General features: G+C 43.3%; 1 protein-coding gene across 4 annotated transcripts in view; it reads right to left on the reverse strand.

Moving 5' to 3' along the window:
- The window catches only part of LOC147728937 (dual oxidase 1-like), a 992,769-nt gene that overhangs the window by 580,337 nt on the left and 386,325 nt on the right, over nt 1-26,107 (reverse strand). For 3 of the 4 annotated variants that reach the window (XM_086959175.1, XM_086959177.1, XM_086959176.1), the window contains one exon: nt 11,813-11,977. In XM_086959175.1, the coding sequence (XP_086815301.1) occupies nt 11,813-11,977 (165 nt within the window). Of the gene's footprint in view, nt 1-11,812; nt 11,978-15,482; nt 15,604-26,107 lie in introns of those variants that run through there. The other variant, XM_086959178.1, reaches the window with a different exon arrangement.

Below are 26,107 nucleotides of genomic sequence, written 5' to 3' on the forward strand. Positions count from 1 at the left end.
GCGTTGTAAAAACAGCTATGTAATGTACCGCGATCAAAATGATCGCATTGTAACATCATTCATCTCTGAAAAAGTGTTGCAAATACTGATTGCAAATTGCAACCATTTTTTTTCCAACCAGTAAAGAATTTTACAGATCAACCTATTTAATATTGGCTCAGGTCGTAAAATTCCAAATCATGGTGTTTCGTAATCCGACCCACTTCATGAATATCAGTGAGGTAAATTGTGAATTGCTACTCACTATGATAGGGGGCATAACAGATATGCTAGCCCACTAATGTCAGCAGACCTCCATGGCTGTGATTCTTTTTTATTAAATTAAACTTTTTTTTTAAACACAGCCCATTTTCTTAAAGGTAACAGGACTGCATTTAAAAATAAGATTGACTTTTTCCAAAAGCTAGTTTAAGCGTTTTTTGTGGGGGTCCCCAGAACCATGTCTGCTCCCCAGCAAATTCACAAAGGAGAAGGGGTCCCTACGCAAATGCATAACTACCCCAACTCGGGAGTGAGTAATTTGTGAATGGTTTACAAATGGATTTTGTTCACGTTTAAGATCGTACATCTGGCCCTATAGACCTTGGAACTATAAAGATTTCTACTGAAAACAAGCACATTCTAATTACACACAATATAATAAATACACTGTAATTAGGTCTTTCCAAATTCTCCTTTCATGAAACTCACACCATCTTTTCTATCACTGTTCTTATAAGGCTCAGCTGCCTTTGAATGAGTGCATTCTTCCTTTTTAAGAGAGATTTAAATTAACAAAACATATTGACTACCTGCAAACTGCTTTGTCATCCTTAGAATAAATGCCCTTGTGAGCTGCTTTGTTGTTGATGTTTAAAGTAGGGGTTGGCAGAACTCAAGGAGTTTCACTCTGCAGAATTCCGCTGAGTTACATAAAATCTACACAAGATTCTGTAGAGTTCTACAAACGGGCACAAAATATGCATGTTGCGCTGCTCGCACTGCAGATTAGTGCTGGTAGCATGAGTAGCGCTAAAAAAAACAGCACGCATGGAAACATGCGGTGTGCAAGAGCAGACGAACATCGCAACTTGATTTTACTGCTGCTCGAGTAGAAAACCCACTTGAGAAGCGCATATACCACTAACCGTGACAGCTCACGACCACCCACATTAGAAAGCGGAAGGGAATGCCAAATTTCACTCGCAACCAGCACACATTTCTGGACCCTCGATGGAAGAAAAAAATGTCCACATGGAGATTAGCGGAATTTGGCCAGAACTCCTCATTACAGGAGTAACAGGGAGTCACCAAATTTCACCAATTCTGTGGGTGGTTCATTTCACCATCCCATGGTTTAAACAAGGGGATTGAAGCATACTAGGCTAATAGCAAATCTTGATAATTTTCAATAGCCATGCATAGCCGTGTATCTGAAACTCTGGCAGTGCTGGGGCAGGTCAGTCTCTTACCAGCTAAGCTTTCAAAGCTACAGCCTATTGGGAAAGTTCCCATTTTCTATATAGGGCACTATTCTTCTCACCAGGTTTTGTCATGCTGTCTATATTTTGCACTTTTCAGAAGTTTCAGATGCTAGGACAATGGCCAAGCATGCTCTCCAGGTCACAAGCTCAGTGCAGAGCCATAGTTTATCTTCATTGTTTGTGTTTGCATGCTTGTGATGTATCACAGTGTGCACCCACCAAAAAACCTTACCCAGAATAGATGTTGAGGGCCTCATTTATGAGGCCCCTCGCGCCGTCAGAACGTCACTTTTTGTGACGTTGCATGGTGCAGAAGCCTGCATGATATTTATCAAGCAGCACTAAGTCACTTTTCTTGGCTTAACCCCTTCCAAGCTGATGACGAACCCCAACCGTCATGCACTACGGTGCTCGTGTGCTGATGACGGCTGGGGTTCGTCACAGCCCGCCCCTGTTCGTGCTGTTTACAGCACAGCAGGGGAATCGCGGCCGCATGGAAATGGTTAATGCTGCCTGATAAATATCAGTCCCTTTAACGGTGTTCTGCGTTAAAGGGGCGTGCAATGGGTGTTGCTGGGGGCGTTCCCAGCAACATCCATGGCCTTTTGACACCTCCCTAGATTTATGAGAAATTGTAAATCTGAGGTAGTGCCAAATGTTTATACCTCCCCAGGGGAGACATGAGGGAGGCACAAAGAGAAATATCCTTATTTCGCCTCGTTTTTCCTTTTTGGGTCTGCCTAGGCAGAGCTTGCGATGTCTCGTTGAGACATGAGGTATATATTATAGCAGGGAAGCTTTGTTTAAGCCCCTCCCTCTCTCCGCCCATCTTTCTGGATTGGATTACATTCTAAATGCTGCATTCTGATTGATTTTTGACTTGTTAGTCCCTCCCCATGATGGCCATGTCAGTCATTTGTATCCTTCCATGGCTATCAGCCCTGTTACTCGGAACACTATTTTCTTCCCTGTGTCCCCCCCCTGCAGTCTGTGACTACTCTGCCCCCCTCCTTCCATTCGTGCCTTCCCGCCTGCCCGCACTCCACTTTCCAATGCAATAGGTCTTGCATAAATGCGAGTCCTATTGCATTGCAAATACTTGTTAAATAGGAATGTAGTCTGGACTATTTTACTCCGGAAATGCGACGTATGACCTGTCCGCTTTAACTGCTTCCATGTTAATGGCTGGCAATGTGTTGTAGCAGACCACAGGTTCTTTCTCCTTTTCCACTACTCCCATCTACGCCCTTCCACCCCTCAGCTCCCAGGCTACATTGCGGGGAAATCTGTAGGTCTCACGCCACTCTTTCCTTTGTTTCAAGATGCTCCGGTTTTGTAAATTACGCATAACCAGACAGTGCAGACTTGTTCAAAGCTGTCAAAGGGGACTGCCATCTTGGAGTCAGGCAAAGCTGACAATGTGTCTCAATGGCTGTGACCCGGAAACAGAATGGTGCGCACTTAGCATGCTGTACGACCGCTGGACGGAGTGCACTAGGAGGAAAGCAGCATTGGCTGAGTGCCCCCTCACTGCAAGGAACCATGGCGGGGATATTGTTTGAAGATATCTTTGATATAGACCCGGGAGGGAGGAAGTTCGACCCAGGTGGGACAGTTAAACCTGAAAATACTCATCCCGCTAACCAATCTGCTCTGAACAGAGACTGCTTTAGCATTTCCCAAAGCGTGATCGGCACCCCCAGAAGCAGTACAAACCTAGCCCTTCCCGAGTGTCCCACCCCTACGTATAGTTGGCCAAGATTGTGATACTCTACGCCCCTATGGTCACAGTCCCAAGAGAGACTTTCGGATTCCAAGCTGGTCTCGACCTCACCCTACCACGTTCTTAGTTTGTGCACAAAATATCATAATGCAACAGGCATAACCCAGAGTACACCTGACTGCATTACTGAGTAGACTATCCCAGTATGAATAATATATATTGTAGTTATTCAGTATTGTAGTTATATTTACGGTGCATGATGCTTTGTACACCACACCTGCATGGATTGGTAGTGCACTGCGTCATTCATTGTGCTTGGTTGGCACAGGGTGGGTTTAAAGTGTTGCCTATGTGAAGGTGTTTCACTGTTGCGCATGGCAACCATACATATCCTGCATAACAACTACTCGAACTACAGAAAGGCTGGGTCGGTGCCACTAAGGAATCCGTACATCCCTTTTGGCACCAGAACCTAAATATGTCACATTGTAGCTCGGCTTTTTTAGATTCGATGGCAACTGAAATCCTGCAATTTCAAGAAAAATCTTGACTGCAGTAGCCTTGGATGGCTTCATTTCCTCCTCCAGGCTGTAGGAGGGGATTCCGCCAGTGAATGCTCCTCACAATGTAACATTTCTTCTGTGAGTCGGAATGTTTTCAGTCCCCACCAGCAGGGTGCTGCAGTTTGCCTCTGCTTCACTGACTGCATGCAGGGATCTTGTATGGCGCTACATGGGGAGCTAACAGGGAGCCGGCGCCTACGACTGCTTGGAAAAACATATATCATAAAACATACAGGTTCACCTACTATATCAAACAGTGAATGGAATGATTTATTTCCATTAACTGATCATTATCTTCATAGCGAAGTTCACATTTCAGTGTTGTTGTTATGGTCTGGTTAAAAATCCAACTGTGAGAATGGGCGAACTAAGTAAGAACTCTGAGCTATGTTTACAGTCCTCCATATCAAAGAAAACGAGTTTCTACCGCTAGTTCTTCGTGGGCTATTAATTCCTGGTCAAAATGATGTTTTACTGCACTCTATAATGCTCAAATGGAACATGTGTACTCACGGTGCTATTTTAAAACAGAGCAATAATAAAACTTTGCGAATAATGAGAAGGCTGTATTTCAAAATATCCACAGACATACAGCATCATAGCCTAATTTACAAAACTGTCGCTCTGTTGGGTTGTGGGTATTATATTATTAGCTGCAGGGGAGCGATATTTCTGCAAACGGTTTTTAGCAGAGTATTTTTGTCATAGCCTATTCAAGTCATGATATCCTGTTCCCACACTTCAACTCCATTCCCAACATTAAACTGCATAGCAGCCGAATGTGTCTGTACGTCTGTTTTTTCTTTTGTAGAACTTTTTCATTTATGTTTGTATTTTTGTCATTTATAAATTGTATTTAGCCTGCCCACGACGGCCACTTTATTGTGCACATTCTTGTAAAAGCGACAGTCTCCTTACCGACAATCTCCTTACTGCCACAGATTCTGAATGCAGTTGCGACTCTCTTACATGCTGTGCGGTAGCGGGTGCCATGTGTGGACTGCTGCGCTTCCCATACTTCATGCAAGAGGACAAGCTGCTTGCGTTAGGAAAACCCAGGGCTGCTTCCTCTACAATGTACATCATTTGGATACTGCTTCTTTCTGTATTCCTGCCCTCGCTCCCTCCTTTGATGTCGCTCCCCTTTCCTTGGTGAAGAAGTTAACTTATATCTTCGTGGTGAGGCTGCCTCACACTCTCCCTGTATTTACAACAAGGGGTGGTGAGGGACAGAGTCTCTGAATTAAGCAGAAAGCTCTCACCCAGTCAAGAGATCAGGGCTAGATCCAACACCGTTTTTTAGCTCACTGCACCATCCCAGTTTCAGAACCTGGCTTTATGCAAATTAGTCTGTTCCTGTCCCAGTGCATGATGGGAACAGGGCAAACCAAACTACAAAAGCCAATTCTTACACTGGGAAGGAAACAAGCTCCCGGGGACCGGTTTCTGGCATTACAGCCGTCTTCGGCCCGGTTTGCTTCACACTCTCCCTGGCCCAGGGGCATGTTCTAAGGACTTGGGGGCATGGCACACCTGGCCACTAACACAAGAGCTCCTCTCTCCAAGGTCAGACACAAAGCCGCTTTCTCAAGCTCCTAGGCTGTAATGCACATCCTTAGAGACATTGGCAATTCTGCCACTGCTCATACAGCCTGATTCATCAAGCTGTAATCGGCTCGCAAAGGGCCAGATTCTGAGAATCTGGCCCTTTGCGAGAGCGATTTTTGCATTTGGGATTCAGCATCCCAAATGTAAAAATCGCTAATTGCGAACTCGCAATTTTGCGAGGAATGACATTTAAGGAATCTCTATTTGAGATTCCTTAAATGCAATTCAACATCCAATTTAAATTTGCGAATTCGCAATTTCTAGGCGCAATTTACCGCGAGGTCAGACCTCGTGGTAAATTGCAAAAAACTCAGAAAAATGCATTTAAATGCATTTTTCTGAGTTGCATGTTACACACACACATGTCCTTTGGACATGTGTGTGTGCAACACCTGTGTAAAATTTCATTTGAGGGGTGCTACAGGGTGTCCTTTGGACACCCCTGGCACCCTTCAAATCGCTATCTTATTTGCGATTAGCAAATTGCTAATCGCAAATAAGGAATACTCACCATTCATTCCTATGGGCCTTTTGGCCCATAGGAATGAATGGGGAGTCTTTCCTTATTTGCGATTAACAATTTGCTAATCGCAAATGTAGAATGTGTAGGAATCGCAAAAAATATTGCGATTCCTACATGAATCCCGTTTTGCGAGTCCTTAATAGCGATTCGCTATGAATCGCTATTAGGGCCTCGCAAAATGGGAGAATGATGAATCAGGCGGATAGTTTATTATCAGATTCTTACCCCTGAAATTGTGGAAGCTAGGCACCAGTGAGAGCTGGTACAATATTTCGGGGACAAGGGTCCTGAGAAGTAGGAAAGGCATTATTGAGTACTGATGGACCGGATATGGAATAGCTTCCGGATTTGAGAAGTTCAGCGATAGGGACACTGGGTGATTACATGGACTGCAACGAAATAGACCAAAAGAGTTCACCTAGAGTTCTGAATTATGAAAATGTCTCTGGTATTGGTACTCTATGGTATCAATGTTTGATCCAAACAACCATTGAACAATTAGCTTTTGGTGTGGTCATTCAGGAAAAAGGTCAATGTTTCACTTGCCAAAACGCATCACAATCACATAATCACACAATGCTTGTTTGGCACAGGTTTTCCAATAATACTAATAGAGAAATTAACCATACCTTGGTGTTCTTAAAATGTCCACCACAGTTCATACCACCCATATAGGGAAAGTTTACTAGTTGATGTGTAAATTGTCAGCATATTCCTACACATTTTCTCACAGAGGAAGACAACACAATCCAATCCAATGCATTCCAGAATAACTTGCTCCAGAGAGAGACCATAAGTAACAAAAAGTAAGTCAACCTAATGTAAGATAATTCTTCTGCTTGGATAGATAGAAATGGCTCTTCAAACATCCAGGTATGTAGCTTCTCTTCCTCCGGGAGGAAGAGTCAAGGTAAAAGGCAGGAAGGACAAGATCTTCCTCAGAATGGAATTTAGATAGGGATTAAGGTAGAAAAAGAGGACTGGGTCTATAGGATAACCCTATTCTCAGTGAGCCTTAAGGAAAGAGGAGATGCTATTACACCTCCAATCTCCCCTATTGTACAGCCTGAAGGAATTGCAACCAAAAGTAGAACCTTGGTAGAAATAAACTGTAGGTCTGCTGATTTTAATGATTTGAAACGAGCAGCTGTTAGAGCCTGATGGACTAGGTATAGGTCCTAAGAAGGAACTGGTCAGTGGGAAATAGGCTGTCTGAGGAAGAAGCTTCCCAAACGTTGAGAGGCAGAGGTGAAACCGAGGCCACATCTGGGTCTATAAAGGCTTGGATCAATGTCCTATGCACTCTAGTAGTAGAACCTGCCAAACCCAATAGAAAGAAATCTAAAAATTTAATGGGTTGGCAAGATACAGGCAATAAACCTCTATCGTTACACCAGGTTACAAAATAGGCTAATGTACTGTAGAGCTAAATACATCTAAGGTCCCAAAGGCGATACCGATGCATTGCAAATGCTTGTTCTATGTGTGCAGCATTCTGCAGCACACAAAAAAAGGAAAAACCCTCTTGTGATTATTTTTGTACAGAAAGGTTTCCCTTCCTGCACAAAAATAATCATCCCCACAACACAGACACCCTTGCACCATGGCGCAAAGATGCATGCGCTGGCGCATGGCTGCACATTGTGCTCCTGCGGAGGGGAAAAGGACAGGATTGCGCCGTATCTAATAGATACGGCGCGTGCCTGCCCTTTTCTTTTGCCGTAGGGAAGTGCAGCCCTATGGAAAAACCTCATAAATGAGATCCTGAATATTTAAGCTTGTATGATAGCTTTCTGGACATGGATACCCTAGCATGTCCAATAAATCAGGAAGGAAAGGGCTGAGATACTGTCCAGACTTCTTTGTGGTGTCTGGACATAAATCTTGGATGAGTGGGCCCATCTAATAGTATTTTGTACTTTTACCCATGTATTTCTACGAAGGCTCCTGATTGCATCCAGTAGATGTGGTGTAGTTGCCCATGCATCCAGTAGGGCCCATAGCAGGTGTCCATCCACTTTGTCAAAGGCTGCTGCAAAATCAACAAATGTACTATAGTGCTGCCGGGCCCTCATTCAGTCGCATTATTGATTAGGATGAACATACATAGTAGATTGATATCCATACCCTGCCTCTTTTGAAATTCAGTCAGTGTGGTGGGACTTATTTTCTTATGTTGTACCCAAGCCTCCAATTCCTTTTGGAGGATTTTTGCATAGCATTTCCCCTCAAATCCAACAGGGCAATGAGTCTAAAGTTTTCAGGGTTATCTCAAGCACCCTTCTTATGTATTGGGACTAGGAGGGATCCTCTACGACTCTCGGACACTAGTGCATTCTGTAAGCAGAAGTTAAGTGGAGCCAAATAAGTGATCCATTTATCAATTGCTACCTTAAAAATGCTTGCAGGAAAGTCATTGGGACTAGAACCACCTGCCATTCCGTCCATGATTTGAGTTTAAAGATCGCCTGCATGGTTGAGCATTCCTTCCAAGTGTGATGGCTAAATAACCTCCTGGACAGAGGATTGGTCAACAAATGACATAAATATGTATGCGGTCCTGTTAATCATGAGAATGTTAAACACCATCTCGTGTTTTTGATTCCCACTCACCTTATAGAACATAAGCCGGAATTTTCTTTAACCCCTTCAATGCTGATGACGAGCTCAGCTCGTCATCAGCCACGGTGGTCGTGTGCTGATGACGAGCTGAGCTCGTCATGAATATACGGCATCAATGAATTTCCAGCACAGGGGAAAAATAACCACAGCAGCCAAGGTGTTAAATCCCTTGCTTTTGTTGCTGCAAAGACTGCTAGTCATTGGGAATCAAATTCATGCTGTTTGTTCATATAAAGGCATCGCTAAAGTACTTGCGCGCTGACTTGATCTTTTCTCGTCAAGTCATAGTCGTTGGATCCTTGCACAAAGCTCTTATTCATCTATTAAGCTCTTTTCATTTCTGTAATTTTTTATTGAAAATTATATTTAATTAGTTCATTGCTATTCACCAGGCTGAGGCTGCCCTTTTCTTTTACCGTAGGTGAGTGCAGCCCTAAGGCAAAACCTCATAAATGAGATCCTGAATATTTAAGCTTGTATAATAGCTTTCTGGACACGAATACCCAAGCATGTCCAATAAATCAGAAAGGAAAGGGCTGAGATACTGTACAGACTTCTTTGTGGTGCGTAAACTTGAACTGATATTGTGTCAAAATGAATATCAGCACACTCCTTCTTGTACTTTAGGAGAAATGTACCTTACTGAACTGAAATTGCTTTATTAAAGACTAGCAGCCCGTCGCGACGTTGTCCGGGTATGAATTGCTGCCGGCCAGTAGTATATTGTTTTGTAGGATTTCGTTTTGATAGCATTTCTTATCTGTGACAGGCCTGTGAAACGCTCGGATTCACAGTGCACTGCTGATGCACTTAAGAGTGCACGTTCAGTAGTGTGTGAACTCGAGTTTCCCTACTTTATTTTTCCTTGCAATATTATATAGCGTGAATTCGACAACATGGCATGAGCACAATTTACATTATAGAAGAACACATTCATTTGTCGTAGGCACGGGGAGACAAAGCGATTTACCTGGAATCACAGGATGTTGAGCTGATGCCGAGATTCGAACGTAGCTCCCCAGCTCTAAAGTTCGCAATTCTAGAACTTGTGGCGGGAGGTGTGTCTAAAAGTGTATGTCGGTGCTGGCCATCAATGAGAGAGACCTGTGCATTTTTCAAATGGGTGGTGAAAAACATATGAGTATGTTGCTGGAGATGTGGGCCGCTGTGCCACCAATGTACTTACCAGGGGAAGGTAAACACCCATTATTCCGCAACTTTCTTTCTGCATACCATCACTTCGCATACTTTCATTATGAAAGTACCATGACTCCGCAATGCCATTATAACGCATGGCATTACATTTCATATGCTTTTACCATGCATACATTTACAACGAAATTTGTTGTAAATGCATGAATGGTAAAAGCATGTTTTTTATGTTTGGATAAGGTAAGTATGGGTATAGGGGTATATGTTTTGGGGTACTGAGGTATATGTTTTGGGGTGTTTGGGTATTTTAAGGGTTCAGATATAGTTTTGGGTTATGGGGTTAAGGGGTCGTTTTAGGGTTTAGGGATAGGTACGGGTTTTGGGGTACAGGGGTATTTTTAGAGTTCAGGGCTAGGTTTGGGTTTTTGGGTATAGGGGTATTTTTAGGGTTCAGGGGTAGGTTTGGGTTTTGGGGTACAGGGGTATTTTAGGGGTTCAGGGCTAGGTTTGGGTTTTGGGGTACAGGGGTATTTTTAGGGTTCAGGGCTAGGTTTGGGTTTTGGGGTACAGGGGTATTTTAGGGTTCAGGGGTAGGTTTGGGTTTTGGGGTACAGGATTATTTTAGGGTTCAGGGCTAGGTTTGGGTTTTGGGGTACAGTGTTATTTTTAGGGTTCAGGGGTAGGTTTGGGTTTTGGGGTAGAGGGGTATTTTAAAGTTTCATGGCTAGGTTTGGGTTTTGGGGTACAGGGGTATTTTTCGGGTTTAGGGATAGGTTTGGGTTTTGGGGTACAGGTTATATTTATAGGGTTAAGATGGGTTAGTGTTTAAGGGTGTTGGGGTATTTTGAGGAGTAAGGGTGGGTTATGATTATGGGGTGCAGGGGGATTTATAGGGAGCAGTGTGGGATTTTCAGACGATATGAGACATGGCATGAAGGGCGGAACGTACCACACGCCCCCAGCGTTTGTCACGCCCCCAGCACACGCCCACAGTACAACGCAGACACGCCCATTAGGGACTACTTTGCTGGCACGGTTCTTTTACCTTTTAAATGTATATGGTGGGCGCCTGCATAGCCTATGTCCTTCTGCTGCAACTGCCCTTTCCAACGCTGTATTGGGTGTTGTGATTGGTGCTGTGGTTCCTGAGATTACCCGCCTCAAAGGTTTGGGCTCTCTCTTTATTATATTAGTATGGACTATACGAATATACTACAATAATGAAGTACTACATATGACTGCCTGAAGTGTCCTTTGTGAATGTAATCATAGAGTCAGACTGAATTTCCAAGAGTGCCTATGCAGCCTGGACAGCTTCCGTAAATCGAGTACGAGGGAGAACAGTAAATTATGTGAATGCTTGCTGCTTGAAAGGCCAATTTCGTGTTTTAAAACTGTACACATTAAAGTGATCTTAAATTAAGGTTTAGGATGGGATAGAAGAAATCTCAATCTCAAGGTGAGCGGGCATAGATATTACTTGGTATGAAAAAATGGCAATCACCACGTTAGACTCATCAGGAGAATTACACCATAATTGCCTGTAAAAGATCTAAAAGTGGTCACTCCCGCTCTGGTCCTGCCAAGGCTAGACTTCATGATGCAAGACCATCGAACAGTCCAAAAAAGCTTCTGGCACCCATCAAGGTCTCTCTATGTGCAGCATCCCTTCTGCCCTCAGTCGCTAAAATCACTATTAAGAGCCTGTACAATCTGTATTTTATTCCTACACCTATAGTTTAATCTTGCAACGCATTATCTTAAATGTTCATTCTTGTCCCTGTCTTGCATGTGTTTAACGCACAGTAACTCATGTGAAGCACCCAGAGGATAAAGTGCTGTGTATGCACCATACACAACCTCAAATCAATCAATGAAACAGACATCAAATGAGAAAAACCTCTGGCAATATTAGGTAATACTGACGCTGTATAATAAGAAGCTTTAAACAATGCAACATACCTAGCTTAGGGGCCAGCTAAATATTGATAAAAATGTCCAGTTCACCTCTTTGCTTGTTCAGATATGTCTGACTGCAGTATGAGTGCAGGCAAGAGTCATTCATCTAAGTGCCTAGAGGCCTATCTTTATGGTTTGATCTGTTAGGACAGTCAGTATTTATTATTAGGAAGACGCAAATGTTGAGTACTCTGCTTACCGAAAAACACACTGAGCACGGTCCTGTTCTTGGTGGAAGGAAGGCCGGCTCTCCCCTTCATGGCCACATTGCTAATTTCTCTTGGGTTTGGAAGATACGGCTCCTGCACAGGCTGGTACACTCCATCTCCGTAGAGCGCCGGCATAAGTCGCATAAGTCGCGTATCTGGTAAAACAAATTGATTCCTATTCAACTTCAGATTGCAGGTGCACATGTCCAAAACTACCCCTGGCTCCACTGTGGACACTAGGGAGGAAGCTTAATACATGTGACGTTGCATCAAAGGGAGAGTGAAAGTTGAAAGTTTATTCTGATTGCACGATTAATTAAAATCATAGCAAACATTACGATAAAAAATGCACAAAGATATTAAGAGACTGTACCATGCCGATTATAAAAGACAAAACAAACAAGAAAAAGCACTCATTATCACATGATTAATAATATACAAATAGCAGAAAAGAAATGTATAGTAGCAGCAACAGGAGATAGCAGGAAGACTAAAACAAGTGCAAATAAAAAAGTGCAAAGCAGAGCCTACAGAAAAGAAAGGACCCACCTCCTCATTCTACGTGTACTAAAGTTAAAGGTTGAAGTGCCAGTCCCAATTACCAATAGGGCCACTCAGACCATTATGGAGGAAAAACTGCCCACTATTGTATTATGAGCTTTGCTTTCAAGGTGTAACATGCTTAACAGCATTGACGAGCCAATTGTCAAGAACTTAATAATTCCTGCAGACAATTTGCGCGAGTCGGTGGAGGAGGGGATTGGCACGAGACACCTTCCAGACATGCAATTACAGCTGTATTTACCTGCCTGAAAATTGGAAAAAGATAATATCATCTAAATGAGATTATAAATGGGCACACACATAAAACAAGTGGAAGTGACTCCTGCTTAAAACTACAGCCCTAAAATAAAACGTCTAAGGTACCAGTCAGGCAACTGAACTTGTATGTTTTGAGTGCTATTAAGCCAAATTTCAAGCACATTAGTTGAGACTTTATCATAAAGTTTATCGGAAGTGATGCGTGCACAATCCCCTGGTGCGCCGCACAGGTGTGGCCGGTTTTGGGCCCCTAGGTGCCGATTTTGTTACAGGGCCGTTTTTGCAGCATCGGCCTTGTAACAAAATCGGCCAAAAACCGGCCCTGGCAAAGAGCTTGGCGGCTTCCCCCAACCCCCGGAGGAGGCGAGCACTTTGCCAGGGCCGGTTTTAGTTCCCAGTCCCTGTGTCTATCCACTTTGTCAAAGGCTGTTGCAAAATGCACAAATGTACTATAGTGCTGCCGGGCCCTCATTTAGTCACAATATTGATTAGGATCAACATACATAGTAGATTGATTTGCATACCCTGCCCCTTTTGAAAATCAGTCAGTGTGGTGGGAATTAGTTTTTTATGTTGTACCCAAGCCTCCAATTTCCTCTGGAGGATTTTTGCATAGCATTTCCCCTCAAATCTAACAGGGCAATGAGTCTAAAGTTTTCTGGGTTATCTCAAGCACCCTTCTTATGTATTGGGACTAGGAGGGATCCTCAACGACTCTCGGACACCAGTGCATTCTGTAAGCAGAAGTCAGGTGGAGCCAAATAGGTGATCCATTTATCAATTGTACCTTAAAAATGCTTGCAGGAAAGTCATTGGGACTAGGAGCACCTGCCATTCCGTCCATGATTTGACTTGAAAGATCGCCTGCATGGTTGAGCATTCCTTCCAAGTGTGATGGCTAAATAGCCTCCTGGACAGAGGATTCGTCAACAAATAACATAAATATGTATGCGGTCCAGTTATCCATGAGAATGTTAAACATCTTCTCTTGTTAATGATTCCCACTCGCCTTATAGACCATAATCCAGAATTATTTTTAAATCCCTTACTTTTGTTGCTGCAAAGACTGCAAGGTATTGGGAGTCAAAGTCATTCTGTCTGCTCATGTAAAGGCATCGCTATAGTACTTGCGCACTGACTTGATCTTTTCTCATCAAGTCATATTCGTTGGATCCTTGCACGCAGCTCTTATGCATCTATTAAGCTCTCTTTTAAGTGATATTAGTTCATTGCTATTCAGCAGGCTGAGGTGGAGTTTTGCGTGGCAGACCTTGATGGGTCTGAAGTTTTATTAATGAATTTAGTGAACCATTGCTGCCTCACGATTTTGGCCACAGAAGTCAAGCAACTATTTGTAAACATCCTTGAACTAGAGGGAGATTTAATCCATAGCTGGTCAAAGTACTCTGAAAAACTGGCGTACCGATTTGTAAAACTGGTACAGGCTGCCGGCTTCACAAAGGGAAGGTTCCATTTATCCTATAAGGACTGCAAAAAAGTCTTCAACCGGCTGTTGAGAAGACTCAAAAAGTCACCAATGGACCCAAAAATAATAAGCAACCTAAGAGAGGCACGAAGACAGTGGAAGGAGGCTAAACATGAACATAAAATGAAAACCTGGAACTCATTTTGGGATAAAACTACTGTCTAATATTACGATAAATTACTTTGCAAAGTTATGGGGCAAAATAAACAGCATAGGGGCACTCTTCCCAAGGTATATTTCGGAGCCAGAAGGGTAACTTTTTCTAATGAGCACTATATGTCCAACCATCACCAGACCAATTTAGCATGCAGATGGATGACTCTGCAGGCAGTGCTGTCCGGGAAGCTTAAACCACGACCCACGACCCGGCAACCTTTGGGCTTCACATCTCAGAGGCCTCCATCCAAAAGACAATTGCAAAGGTACGTAGGGACGGAGCTCCCGGCCCAGGCGGAATACCACCTGCCCTATACAAGGAAGATCCACTATTTGTCTAGCCTCGCTTTATTCATCCATATTAGAAAAGAACTCCATCCCCGCCTCATGGCATGGCTCAATTCGCGCTCCGATTTTCAAAGAAGGTGACAAAAAATCTCTTGGGAATTACTGCATGATTGCCCTAATTGATAATAAAGTGTAGTATTTCACAGGCGTGCTGCTGGTGTTTTTATGATCATAGGCTAAGATAAATAAAATCTAACCACCAAACAAAACTGGATTTATAAGACACACTGGGGCACCAATGAATCTCATCACACTCTCTACTCTGATCGACCAGGCCGAACCCAATACCAGTCCCATATACTTGGGGTTTATAGACTATAAATCTGCATTTACAGGGTTGATAGAGAGAAGCTTTGGCAGAAGCTTGCCCTCCTCATCATTCCTCAGATCCTCAGCTCCTGCACCATGACACATGGGTCAGAATTAAAATCGGGGATGGATCTCGCCTGTCATGACCTATAACCACCACGCAAGGCCTCAAGCAAGGTTGCATTCTTGCACCCACGCTATTTACCCTTATTTCTGTCTGACCTGTCACCGGTCCTAAATTCAGTAAACTCGCATCCACCCAAATTAGGTGGCCTCCGCCTCGCAAATCTCCTCTACGCATAGGATCTGGTCCTTATCAGCAACACTAAGATTGGTTTGCAACGTCTTCTTGACAAAAAATGCCATATATTCCGACAGGACGCGCTAGTGAAAGGTAGGCAGCCCAGATACTGCTGCATGCGCCGAGAATTATGATTTTTAAACTTTAAACAAGATCGTTTTTAAAGACCGTTTTTACTATCACTTCACAAATAGAAACAGAATGTTTATAAGATTCGAGCAATAACTGTGCCACTTACTGCCTTTCCCTGGTCCACCGCGGGAGAAGCCTGTTTGCTGTGGAGGGAACTGGGGCTACTTCCGGTTTCGAGGGAGGTTTGCGTTTGAGCGGCCCCTGCCTCCTCGATAAAACCAGATGATACACAAAATGCGCAGCGGACGCGCTAGTGAAAGGTAGGCAGCCCAGATACTGCTGCATGCGCCGAGAATTACGATTTTTAAACTTTAAACAAGATTGTTTTTAAAGACCGTTTTTACTAGCACTTCACAATTAGAAGCAGAATGTTTATAAGATTTGAGCAATAACTGTGCCAATTACTGCCTTTCCCTGGTCCACCGTGGGAGAATCCCGTTTGCTGTGGAGGGAACTGGGGCTACTTCCGGTTTCGAGGGAGGTTGGCGTTTGAGCGGCCCCTGCCTCCTCGATAAAACCAGATGATACACAAGACGCGCAGCGGACGCGCTAGTGAAAGGTAGGCAGCCCAGATACTGCTGCATGCGCCGAGAATTACGATTTTTAAACTTTAAATAAGATTGTTTATAAAGACCGTTTTTACTAGCACTTCACAATTAGAAGCAGAATGTTTATAAGATTTGAGCAATAACTGTGCCACTTACTGCCTTTCCCTGGTCCACCGTGGGAGAATCCTGTTTGCTGTGGAGGGAACTGGGGCTACTTCCGGGTTCGAGGGAGGTTGGCGTTTGAGCGGCCCTTGCCTCCTCGATAAAACCGGATGATACACAAGACGCACAGCGGACGCGCTAGTGAAAGGTTGGCAGCCCAGATACTGCTGCATGCGCCGAGAATTACGATTTTTAAACTTTAAACAAGATTGTTTTTAAAGACCGTTTTTACTAGCACTTCACAATTAGAAGCAGAATGTTAAGATTTGAGCAATAACTGTGCCACTTACTGCCTTTCCCTGGTCCACCGCAGGAGAATCCGGTTTGCTGTGGAGGGAACTGGGGCTACTTCCGGTTTCGAGGGAGGTTGGCGTTTGAACAGCCCCTGCCTCCTCGATAAAACCGGATGATACACAAGACGCGCAGCGGGCGCGCCGAAGGCGGGCCAAAGGCAAGCCCGTCTGCGCCCGTCTTCGCCAGACCGGGCCCAGGGGCCAGGCACTCTGAAAGTCTGGGCCGCCAGAAGAGGAAAGAGTATTTAAGAGAAGACCTAATAAGACTGAATAATCCTATATCACATAACTGTAAAAATAACTTGAATGTCGATGGGAAGTTTTTAAATTGCCAACATTGTAACTTCAACCTCACGCATAAGAATCAGCTCAATAATACGGTGAGAAAATGGTCATTAATGCTATTAAACTGCCGGTCTATGACGAAACATAAATATGAAATCTTTGACATCGTAATAGAAAGAAATCCTGATATACTATTTCTTACAGAAACCTGGTTGAATGATAGCTCGAACCCCGATATCATAGATACACGCCCGGAGGGTTACAAGATTCAAAGGCAAGATAGAGAACTTAGAGGAGGGGGAATCGCCATAGTTCATAAAGCCTCCCTGAAATGTTGTATAACAGAAGCAATGATAAAGAACTGTGAATCACTGTTCTTCAAACTTTCTGCAGCTGATGATGTAACAATAACGGGCTTCTTGATTTACCACCCACCAGGTTCAGCGACACAGTTCATAGAAAGCCTAGGGGAACAAACGGTACAACCAGCCCTACGATATAGGAAGGTTCTTATACTTGGCGATCTAAACTTACACTTTGATAAGAAAGAACATGAGGAAGCCCAATCTCTATGTAGGGATCTCATGGCAATGAATGTCTTTCAACAGGTGAAGAGCGCAACTCCCCAAGGAGGCCACACTCTTGATCCCATAATTGCCAACCAAGAGGATATAGAAGTTGAAACACCGTGGCCGATCCCTTCGACAGACCACTATTTGATCCCCTTCTCAATATCCGTGACTAGTACAAGGACAGAGGGATCTAGTATAAAAGCGACACATAGGAAATGGGCAAGTTTCAATCCTAGAACCTTTTCACAAGCATTGGAGAAAAATAAACCTGTCTTAGGAACAAATATAAACAGGGCAAATGGTCAGTTTGAGGAATGGATAACAGATGCTATCAATGAGATAGCACCCTGGAGTACTAAGAATCCTAAGAGACAGAAGGCATCAGCACCTTGGTACAATGAAACCCTTGCTAAAGCAAAGAAAGAGTGTAAGAAGCTAGAGAGAAAGTGGCGCGATACCTTTTGCAATATAATCAAAGTCAGCTATAAAAAGAACTAAAAAAGTACCACGCTTTAATTAAGGAAACTAGGTGCAAATTCTACACCGTAAAGATAGAAAACGCGAGCAGCTCCTCAAAAGAAATGTTCTCTATACTAAAATCGCAAAAAATTTATGAAAATCATAAGAAGGAAGATACACCCTCAGTGGAAAATTGCAACAAAATTGCTGAATACTTTGAAGGCAAGGTGGCTAAAATATACAGCAGTTTCTCAATAGAAGCAAGACAGGGTAGTAGTATAGAACCTAGAAAGGTGTTTCTAGGAGAAAGACTCAATAAATTCAAAATGATAGAACTTAACGAACTTAAAATAATTGCCAAAGGAATTAACTCAGGATCCCCACTTGACCCGGCACGTCCAGACAAACTACTGATGGGAGCAGATCTTATCATACCGTACATCTCTGAACTAATTACCACATCCTTTCAGAAGGGGGAAGTCCGTAACAAATGGAAACAGGCAATAGTACGTCCATTGAAAAAGAAACCATCTATAGATCTAGCAGTTTTAGATAACTTGCGACCTATCTCACTGATGCCGTATGTTGCAAAAATTGCGGAGAAACTAGTAACCAAACAGCTAGTAGCCCATATACAAAATAATAACTTACTAACTACACCCATCTCAAGCTGGCTTTAGAGCTGCCAACTCCACAGAGTCAGCTTTTTTATTGGCCACAGACACAATGAGACAATGGGTGGACGCGGGACAGACAACTGCAATAATCCTTTTGGACCTAAGTGCGGCCTTCAACACCGTTTCACATAAGCTGCTTCTGCACAGACTAGAAGAATGCAGTGTAGAAGGCTCTGCTTTACAATGGCTAACATCCTTTCTATCATCTCGAAGTTACCAAGTACTGCAACAATCACAAACATCGAAAAGTGTGGCACTATCCCAAGGAGTCCCACAAGGATCAATACTGAGCCCCACGCTCTTCAACCTATATGTAGGACCCTTAGCTGAAATGGTGGACAAACACCAGGTACACATCGTATCATATGCTGATGATACCCAGCTGATTGTAACACTCTCGGGATACAACAAACAGGAAGCGCTCAACTTCTCGAGATGCTTGGAGGACATGGCAAAATGGATGTGCAACCACTGTTTGAAGTTGAACGGAAATAAAACTGAGGTGATGATAGTGGGCAAAACCCCAAACATATGGTCCTCTGCGTGGTGGCCAGAAATATTAGGCCCCGTACCCACACCAAAGACAGAGGTTAAAAATTTGGGAGTCTGGCTAGACACCAAATTGTCTTTTGATGCCCAGATACGGAAGGTAGTGGGCAAATGCTTTGGCACCCTAAAAACTCTAAGGAAAATACTAGACCTACTCCCATCCGGCACGAGGAAAACCATAGTGCACGCTCTGGTAACCTCCCAATTAGACTATGGCAACGTATTATACCTGGGTGCACCAAAAACGGGGCTAGCCAAGCTACAGTTAGTACAAAATGCGGCAGCTCGGCTAGTACTGAGTCTTCCCAAAAGAGCATCTGCAAGGAAAGCTTTGAAGGACTAACACTGGCTGCAGACAGAAAAAAGAGTGCAATTTAAGTCACTGTGTTACTGCCATAAGATTCTTGCAAAAAAAGGACCACAATACCTGCACCCTTTAATAACATATATCATCCCGACCACAATTTGTGATCAGGCACTGGTAAAAATTACCAGAATACTGACCTCTAGAATGGGGGCAAAGTCCTTTAGATACCTTGCGGCAAAATCATGGAACAAACTTCCTGAAACTCTAAAAATGGAACAGTGTGAAACCACATTTAGGAAACAACTGAAAACACTGTTCTTCTCCTCTGTTTTGTGATAGAAACAAAGGCAGTAGCATCTCCCCCATGCAAGCTTCTGGGAGCCACCTATACCAATCTCCTAGTATCTAGTAGCATTTCCCCCACATCCTCTCTCCCAACTCTGCTTGCTTCATCATACCTCCCTTCACTTGTCCCATCCACAAATCACCACTAACCCTGTCACTGCTTTAAACCCCCATTGTAGTCTTTTTCACTCTAGTAAGTGGGGGTGTTCTGCCTTACAATATCCTGTTAGTGGATAGCTGATGTGCTGATTCGAGCATGTGTGCACAGCTGCTATTACTTTTCACAAGTGTAGTCTACGTTTATTTTCTGCATGTGTGGGTACTATGTGTGTGTGTATTTACGCCATATGTGGTCGTTCGGCAATGGTGTTTATAGCTGGAAAATCAGACCTCAAGAAAATCAGGTATGCTTTATCATAGGGCATGTCATAGCTTCCAAAGTACCTGTGTCTTCTGCTGTAAATGCATAGCAACGTTTCTCCTGTGCGAAATGATTCAACTGTTCGTGTCTCACCTTGTTGCTTTTCATTTCATAGGGTGGGACTCTATTTCTTCAAATTTCTCCTGTCTGGGCACTTTTTTCCGCATTCATCGGTGAAATATTTCAGTGCGCCATTGTTTCTTTACTTGAATTATTTTCAAAGGAGCCTGGCTGAGTCTTGATGTCATCAAGGTCTGCCTGCCCCTCTGTGTCCATAGAAAAAGTAGTCATTTTAATGAGGTTGCAGATGTGATGCATTTCCTCATGTTCACTACTGTAAACCAGCCCAACACTGGGATTTTTTATGTTTTTGGTGTGAAATTTTATATAGTGCTAACACCAACCAAAGCTAATGGAGTACTTTACATTAGCACCAGTTACTTTTTTGAGCAGTTTTATATAGCACCAACACCACGCAAAGGTATTGGAGTGCTTGACATCACAATCAGTTTATTTACACAAGGACATATTCTTTTTTGTAGGCGCAAGGAGATTAAGTGATTTGCCCAGAATCAAGGACGTTAAGCCGACGCCAAAACTCAAACCTGGTTTTCCAGCTCTTGAACCACATCCTCTTCCAAGAGGACACCACATCGTCCCCCAAGCCTCAGCCCCACAGTTTTGATTATGGCCAAACCATTTAATCTCCCTGTGGCTGCCTGCCTTTGCAGATAGTTGCCCGTCCACCTCCCGTCCGTCGAAGCTTGCCCTGCTGAACTCCATTGCACAGATCTCCTCCACCCCTGTCTCTTCTTTTCACATCTTTTTGGTGCAGTTTTATATAGCTACAACATCACCTGAAAGGAGTGGAGCCCTTTACATTAGCACCAGTTACTTTTTTGTGCAGTTTTATATAGCACCAACTGTAAGAAGCTGGCTCTGTATATGCCATACCAAAGTAAGGTATAGTGTGAACAGCATCCTGTAGATCCCCAATGGTAGGCAGAGGCTAAAGTAGGTAATACCTTACTCTCTATTTGTGGTAGTGTGGGCGAGCAGTAAGGCTTTATCGGAGGGTAGTCTTAAGCATTTATTGGCAAGAAATTATTTCACACACTCAAAGACTGAACTCTGACCAATTTGTTTTGTATAAAAATATTATTGAGTTGGATTTTATTTCTAGAACTAAGTCAGGCCTGGTGCAGGTAAGTGAAATAATACTCTGCAAAAACAATACAGTTGTATGCACACTTGATAGAGGAGGTAAGGTAGTATTAATACTGCTGGCCCTCTCAGCGGCCTTTGATACAGAGCCCCACGGACAACTCTTACAGAGACTCAGGGAATGTGGCTTGGGGGGCATGGTTCTTAGGTGGTTATCTTCTTTTTTGGAAGGCCGTCAGCAATCTGTCTGGTCCCCACCTTTTTCGGCGGATATTCCTTCGCTGAACCAGGGCTCAGTTTTGAGTCCAACTCTTTTTAATATTTATATGGCACCATTGGTACCCCTAGCGAAAAAACTTGGGACAAAAGTTATAACTTATGCAGATGATTCCCAACTGTTTTTCACGTATTAAAAGGATGAGCCGCTAAATGAAAACTAATACATCGGAGCTTGACGAAGGTGTTTGATTGGTTTCGACGAAACGAACTGTCATGCAATTCTGCAAAAACTGAGATTATCTTTTTTGGACAGACCCCTGGTGATGAATGCCGGAATTGGTGGCCTCAGGATCAGCCTCCTCCATCCAGCCCTGTCAGTCAATCACTTTTATTCGATTTTTAAAAATCACAAAAAGACACAAGATACATATCATCAAAAAGGCAATAGAATACAACAATAAAATATATACAAAAATAGTTCATGTTTAAAATGAGCATATTTCATAGATTCAATAAAAGCAGTATATGTAAACATTTCTTAGATCGTTAAAATTTTTTCATGATGACAATTATTTATCATAATCTTAAAAGATAAAGCACCGGCATTTACTAAAATAATTCAGTTAAAATGTGTCCTTGCCGTGCTTTATCACGCTTCTTGTTTATGCAAACTCCTGCCACTAAAAAGCTTGCTACATGGAAAGTTATGCGTGCACTGGGCAAAAGCTGTAAAAACAAGAGTGGTTGCCTAACCTGTAAGAAGCCAGCCTCTCGAAGAATTGGTAGTAAATATTTTTTCCTAATTAGTGCATAATGATCGCAAAACATAGTAAAATGTAAAGTGTCCTGTAACGAAAAATGATCGCAATCACAAGGACTTGCGTTAACAGGAGTATCCCATGTAGCATAGGAGCCCAACAAAAAGTGCATCAAATTTAAACGAAATCTGGTTAAAAGAGAACGATGAAATGGTTTGGTTACGAAAACCAGGTAGGGTTCAGGGCCTGAGACGGTGATAAGGGCATAATTTCTTCTAACAAACGTTTTATTCATCTCTATCACCTCCCGCTCTGCCATAAATGAATTTATAAATGTAGATTTTATCATCGTAACTTCCTCTTTTTTAATACTATCAGGAGAATAAAAAAGATCTATGCGCCCCACATATGATAACATAGATTTTACATAGGCCAGCCATGGGATTTTTTGGGCTCCGTCCAGGGCCAGACAATCTTTGAGGATCAGGTGGTTTAAAGAAATGTCCTCGTTAAGCCAGGTTTTTAGCCAACAGATAACAGGGGCAGATTTTATTTGGTCTGTGACAAACCCAATGCCTAACTCTGAATGTGTGGTGAAGGTGGGAGTGGGCTGGGGGACGGAAAGTAGCGATCTAAGGAATCTATTCTCCGCCTTCTGGATGGTGTCTGGTTTTGTGTTTCCCCAGATTGAAGACCCATAGGTGGCTATAGCCAGACATTTGGCTTTGTACACTTTAAGAATAGCCTCCACTGGTCGTGACCCCATTCTTTTAACAAAACTCAGGAGGGCTGCAGCGGATCTAGCAACTGCATTTGTTTTAGACTTATGTTGAGCGCCCCAAGTTCCTTTGCCATCGAAAATCACGCCCAAGTAAGTAAAAGAAGAGACCCTCAGAACTTCTTTCCCTGTGCAAGAGAAGGTTATAGGTTTCTTTTTCCTGCTCTTTAGTCCCACAATCATGACCTGGGATTTTTGGGTGTTTATTTTCAGGTCTAATAAGGTCATGAAATCACCAAAAGAGGCCAATAATTTATTGAGGGCCACACCTGTTCGGGCCAGAAGGACTGCGTCATCCGTGTACAGGAGCGACGGGATATCGGCCTCTCCTGCACGCGGGACGTCGACTGCCAAGGTGGTAAGCGCAGGCTCAAGTGCATTTATATATAAAGGGAATAGGAGAGGGTAAAGGATACACCCTTGCCTCACCCCCCTCTCAGATTTAAAAAAGCTAGTGCATCTTCCTTCTTGGGTGACTCTAACAGAGGCCTGTAATCCTTGATGGAGATCTGCCAAGAAGCCCACCAATGCTGGCTCGATACCCATATCCAAAAGGACCCCCCATAGCCTTGACCTGTTAACCAGGTCGAAGGCTGAGGAGAGGTCCATAAAGGCCATATACGGGGCCCCTTCTTTCACTATGGTATATTTGCTAATGATCAAGTGCAAATTTAAACATTGATCCAGTGTGCTCCTTTTGGACCTAAAACCATTCTGGGTATTCGAGAGGGTTCCTCTATCTTCTAGCCAAGTTGTTATCCTGCCAAAAATGACTCTGCCCAAGATCTTGACAGCAGAGTCTATTAGGGAAATAGGTCTATAGCAAGTTGGGTCGCCCCTTTGACCCTTTTTAAAAATTGGAATGATTATAGACCTAGCCCAGGACTGAGGAAAGTTGTTTTCTCTTGCACAATTAAAAACATTTGTCAAAATCTTGGCCCAAAATTTAGGTGCAGACTTATATAGGTCCGCAGGGACCCCATCAGGGCCCGGCGCCTTATTCTTGAGTGTTTCATTTATGGCTTTTTCTACATCCTCCTCCTCGAAAGCTTGATTTAGCTATGAGCGAGGATGGGGAAAAAGCTCCTGTGTGTGGCCAGAGGTAGGCTGGCTGTAAATGTTACCAAAGTGGGAGAGCCACTGCTCATCCGGGATGACACATTCTGCGCCGTGATTCTCCACCCCTGAAAAATAGGGCTGATTAATCACCTCCCAGAATTTGGAACTATCCCGCAAAACTTCATCTGATTGCAAGTCATCCCAAGCTTGTTCTTTAATCTGGTTTTTCCAAGCGTAGATAGCCTGTTTGTATTTCTTCCTAAGTAGAGCTATATGTATTTTATTTCTTGGTGTCTCCTTTAGTCCCTTTAAAAGGGCGGAGTGAGCCTTGGTGCAGTTAGTGTCAAACCACCGTTTTCCTCTCTGCCCCCCTGGTTTTACTTTAAGCGTTAAGTCATTATTTACTTGTTGGCATATTGAATTAAAGGCCTCAACTATTCTGATGTTAGAGGCAACAGGGTCTAAGCAAATACCGACCTCCTCTTCAACCTTTGCTAGTACCTCTTTTAAGAAAGGGACCGGGGTCACTTTAGACCATTTCAACCTTCTACCCTGATCTTTGGTTATCAAATCAGTCGCACATCGTGCCTCAAAGTCTTTAAAATCTAGTAACCCCCTCTGAGCAACCTCCAATATCACGGGGTTATGGTCGTAAAAATAGAGTCTGCTACCCTATAACTTAAAATAAAAGACAAAATAAAGGATGATAAAAAAATATAATCTATGACCGAACCTGTGTCTTTCCCTTTAAATGTTAGGGGTCTAGGGCCTACTGGACAGCAACTTGATTCGTAAAGATTAAAGGAGGCCAAAAGGTTCTCCAGGGCTTCCCCATGTTTAGTGTGTTCAAAATGCGTGAGGAGCGAAAAAGGTGGCCCCCCTTTGTCTTCCAAGATGCAATCCAGGTGGCAGGGACGTATATTAAAATCACCCATGAGGATAACCTCGAAACTATTATTGATTATTCTGTAATTATCTAGAAGTTCCTCAAGGGAATCTATGAGTTGATTTGTACTGACAAATTCTGGGGAGTTATAAAAATTAATAAGTAAAATAGTGAGTGAATTCGTCTCTAGCAGTTCTACTGCTAGACAGTGAGGGGAGCCTGTCTCTAGCTGTTTAGCTGTCCCTTTCAAATTAAGTGAAATTAGTTTGGATAGACCACCCTTTGCTCTCCCTGTCACACTTGGTTTATCAGGAATACTAAAGTGGGCATACCCATCTAAGGCGAGTCTGTTGGCTGTGTCCCAGGTTTCTTGAAAAGAAATTATGTCAAATGATGAAACAAAGCCCAGCCAATTCTCATCTTCGATCTTTGATCTTAAGCCGGCAATGTTCCAGCTGAGAATTCTACATGTATTCTTTCTGATCGGGAGAGACGTGTGATTAATATCTCGTGGCTTATGTAGTCAATCAGAGTTGTCTAGATGTGACAGTGGTGTAAAGCGATTAGATAATGAGACACCCCCAGTCTGTTTGTCATCAGGAATCAGTGTAGGTATCATGATTGGGGGTGGGTGCTGGGGAGAAAGAGTAGGGGCACCACTCTTGGGGTACATGGCAAAGTGACATGGTCCTAGTGTAGGTGTATCTCTTTTTCCTGATGCCCTCTGGGAGCAGGAACGTGGCTTCTTGCTCCCCCACGGAGAATAGAAATATCCTAAAGGGAGGGCTCTAATATCGTTGTTTACAATGGGGGACCCATCCCAGAGTAGTTTTTCGGCGACATCTCTCCCTGAGAAGTTTACAACGATACAGTCTCCATTAATATTCTTCGCCCAGTGTCCTACCCACCCCACCCTTCTAGCCATAATGATGGAGGGGGATATGTCATATTCGCCACTTGAATAATGTTTGCACCATTCCCTAGTTTTGTCTAAGAGGTCCCTGGTGGACTCTCTCTCATTTTAGTGTAAGAGTGGGACCCCGGTTATTACTGCCACAAAAGGGGCCGCATCTGGAGGAAGGTGCAACCTAGGAGTACTGGGGTACTAGGAGTACTAGAATTAGGTGTGGTGTGAGGGGGATTAGGACCACTGTGAAAAATCTTGGAGTCATGCTTGATTCAGATCTCTCCATAAAGTCGCAGGGTCAATCTGTGGCCGGTATGTGTTTTAGACTCCTAAAAATGATGA

This window comes from Lissotriton vulgaris, chromosome 2_2 (genome assembly GCF_964263255.1).
Source record: "Lissotriton vulgaris chromosome 2_2, aLisVul1.2, whole genome shotgun sequence".
NCBI lineage: Eukaryota > Metazoa > Chordata > Amphibia > Caudata > Salamandridae > Lissotriton > Lissotriton vulgaris.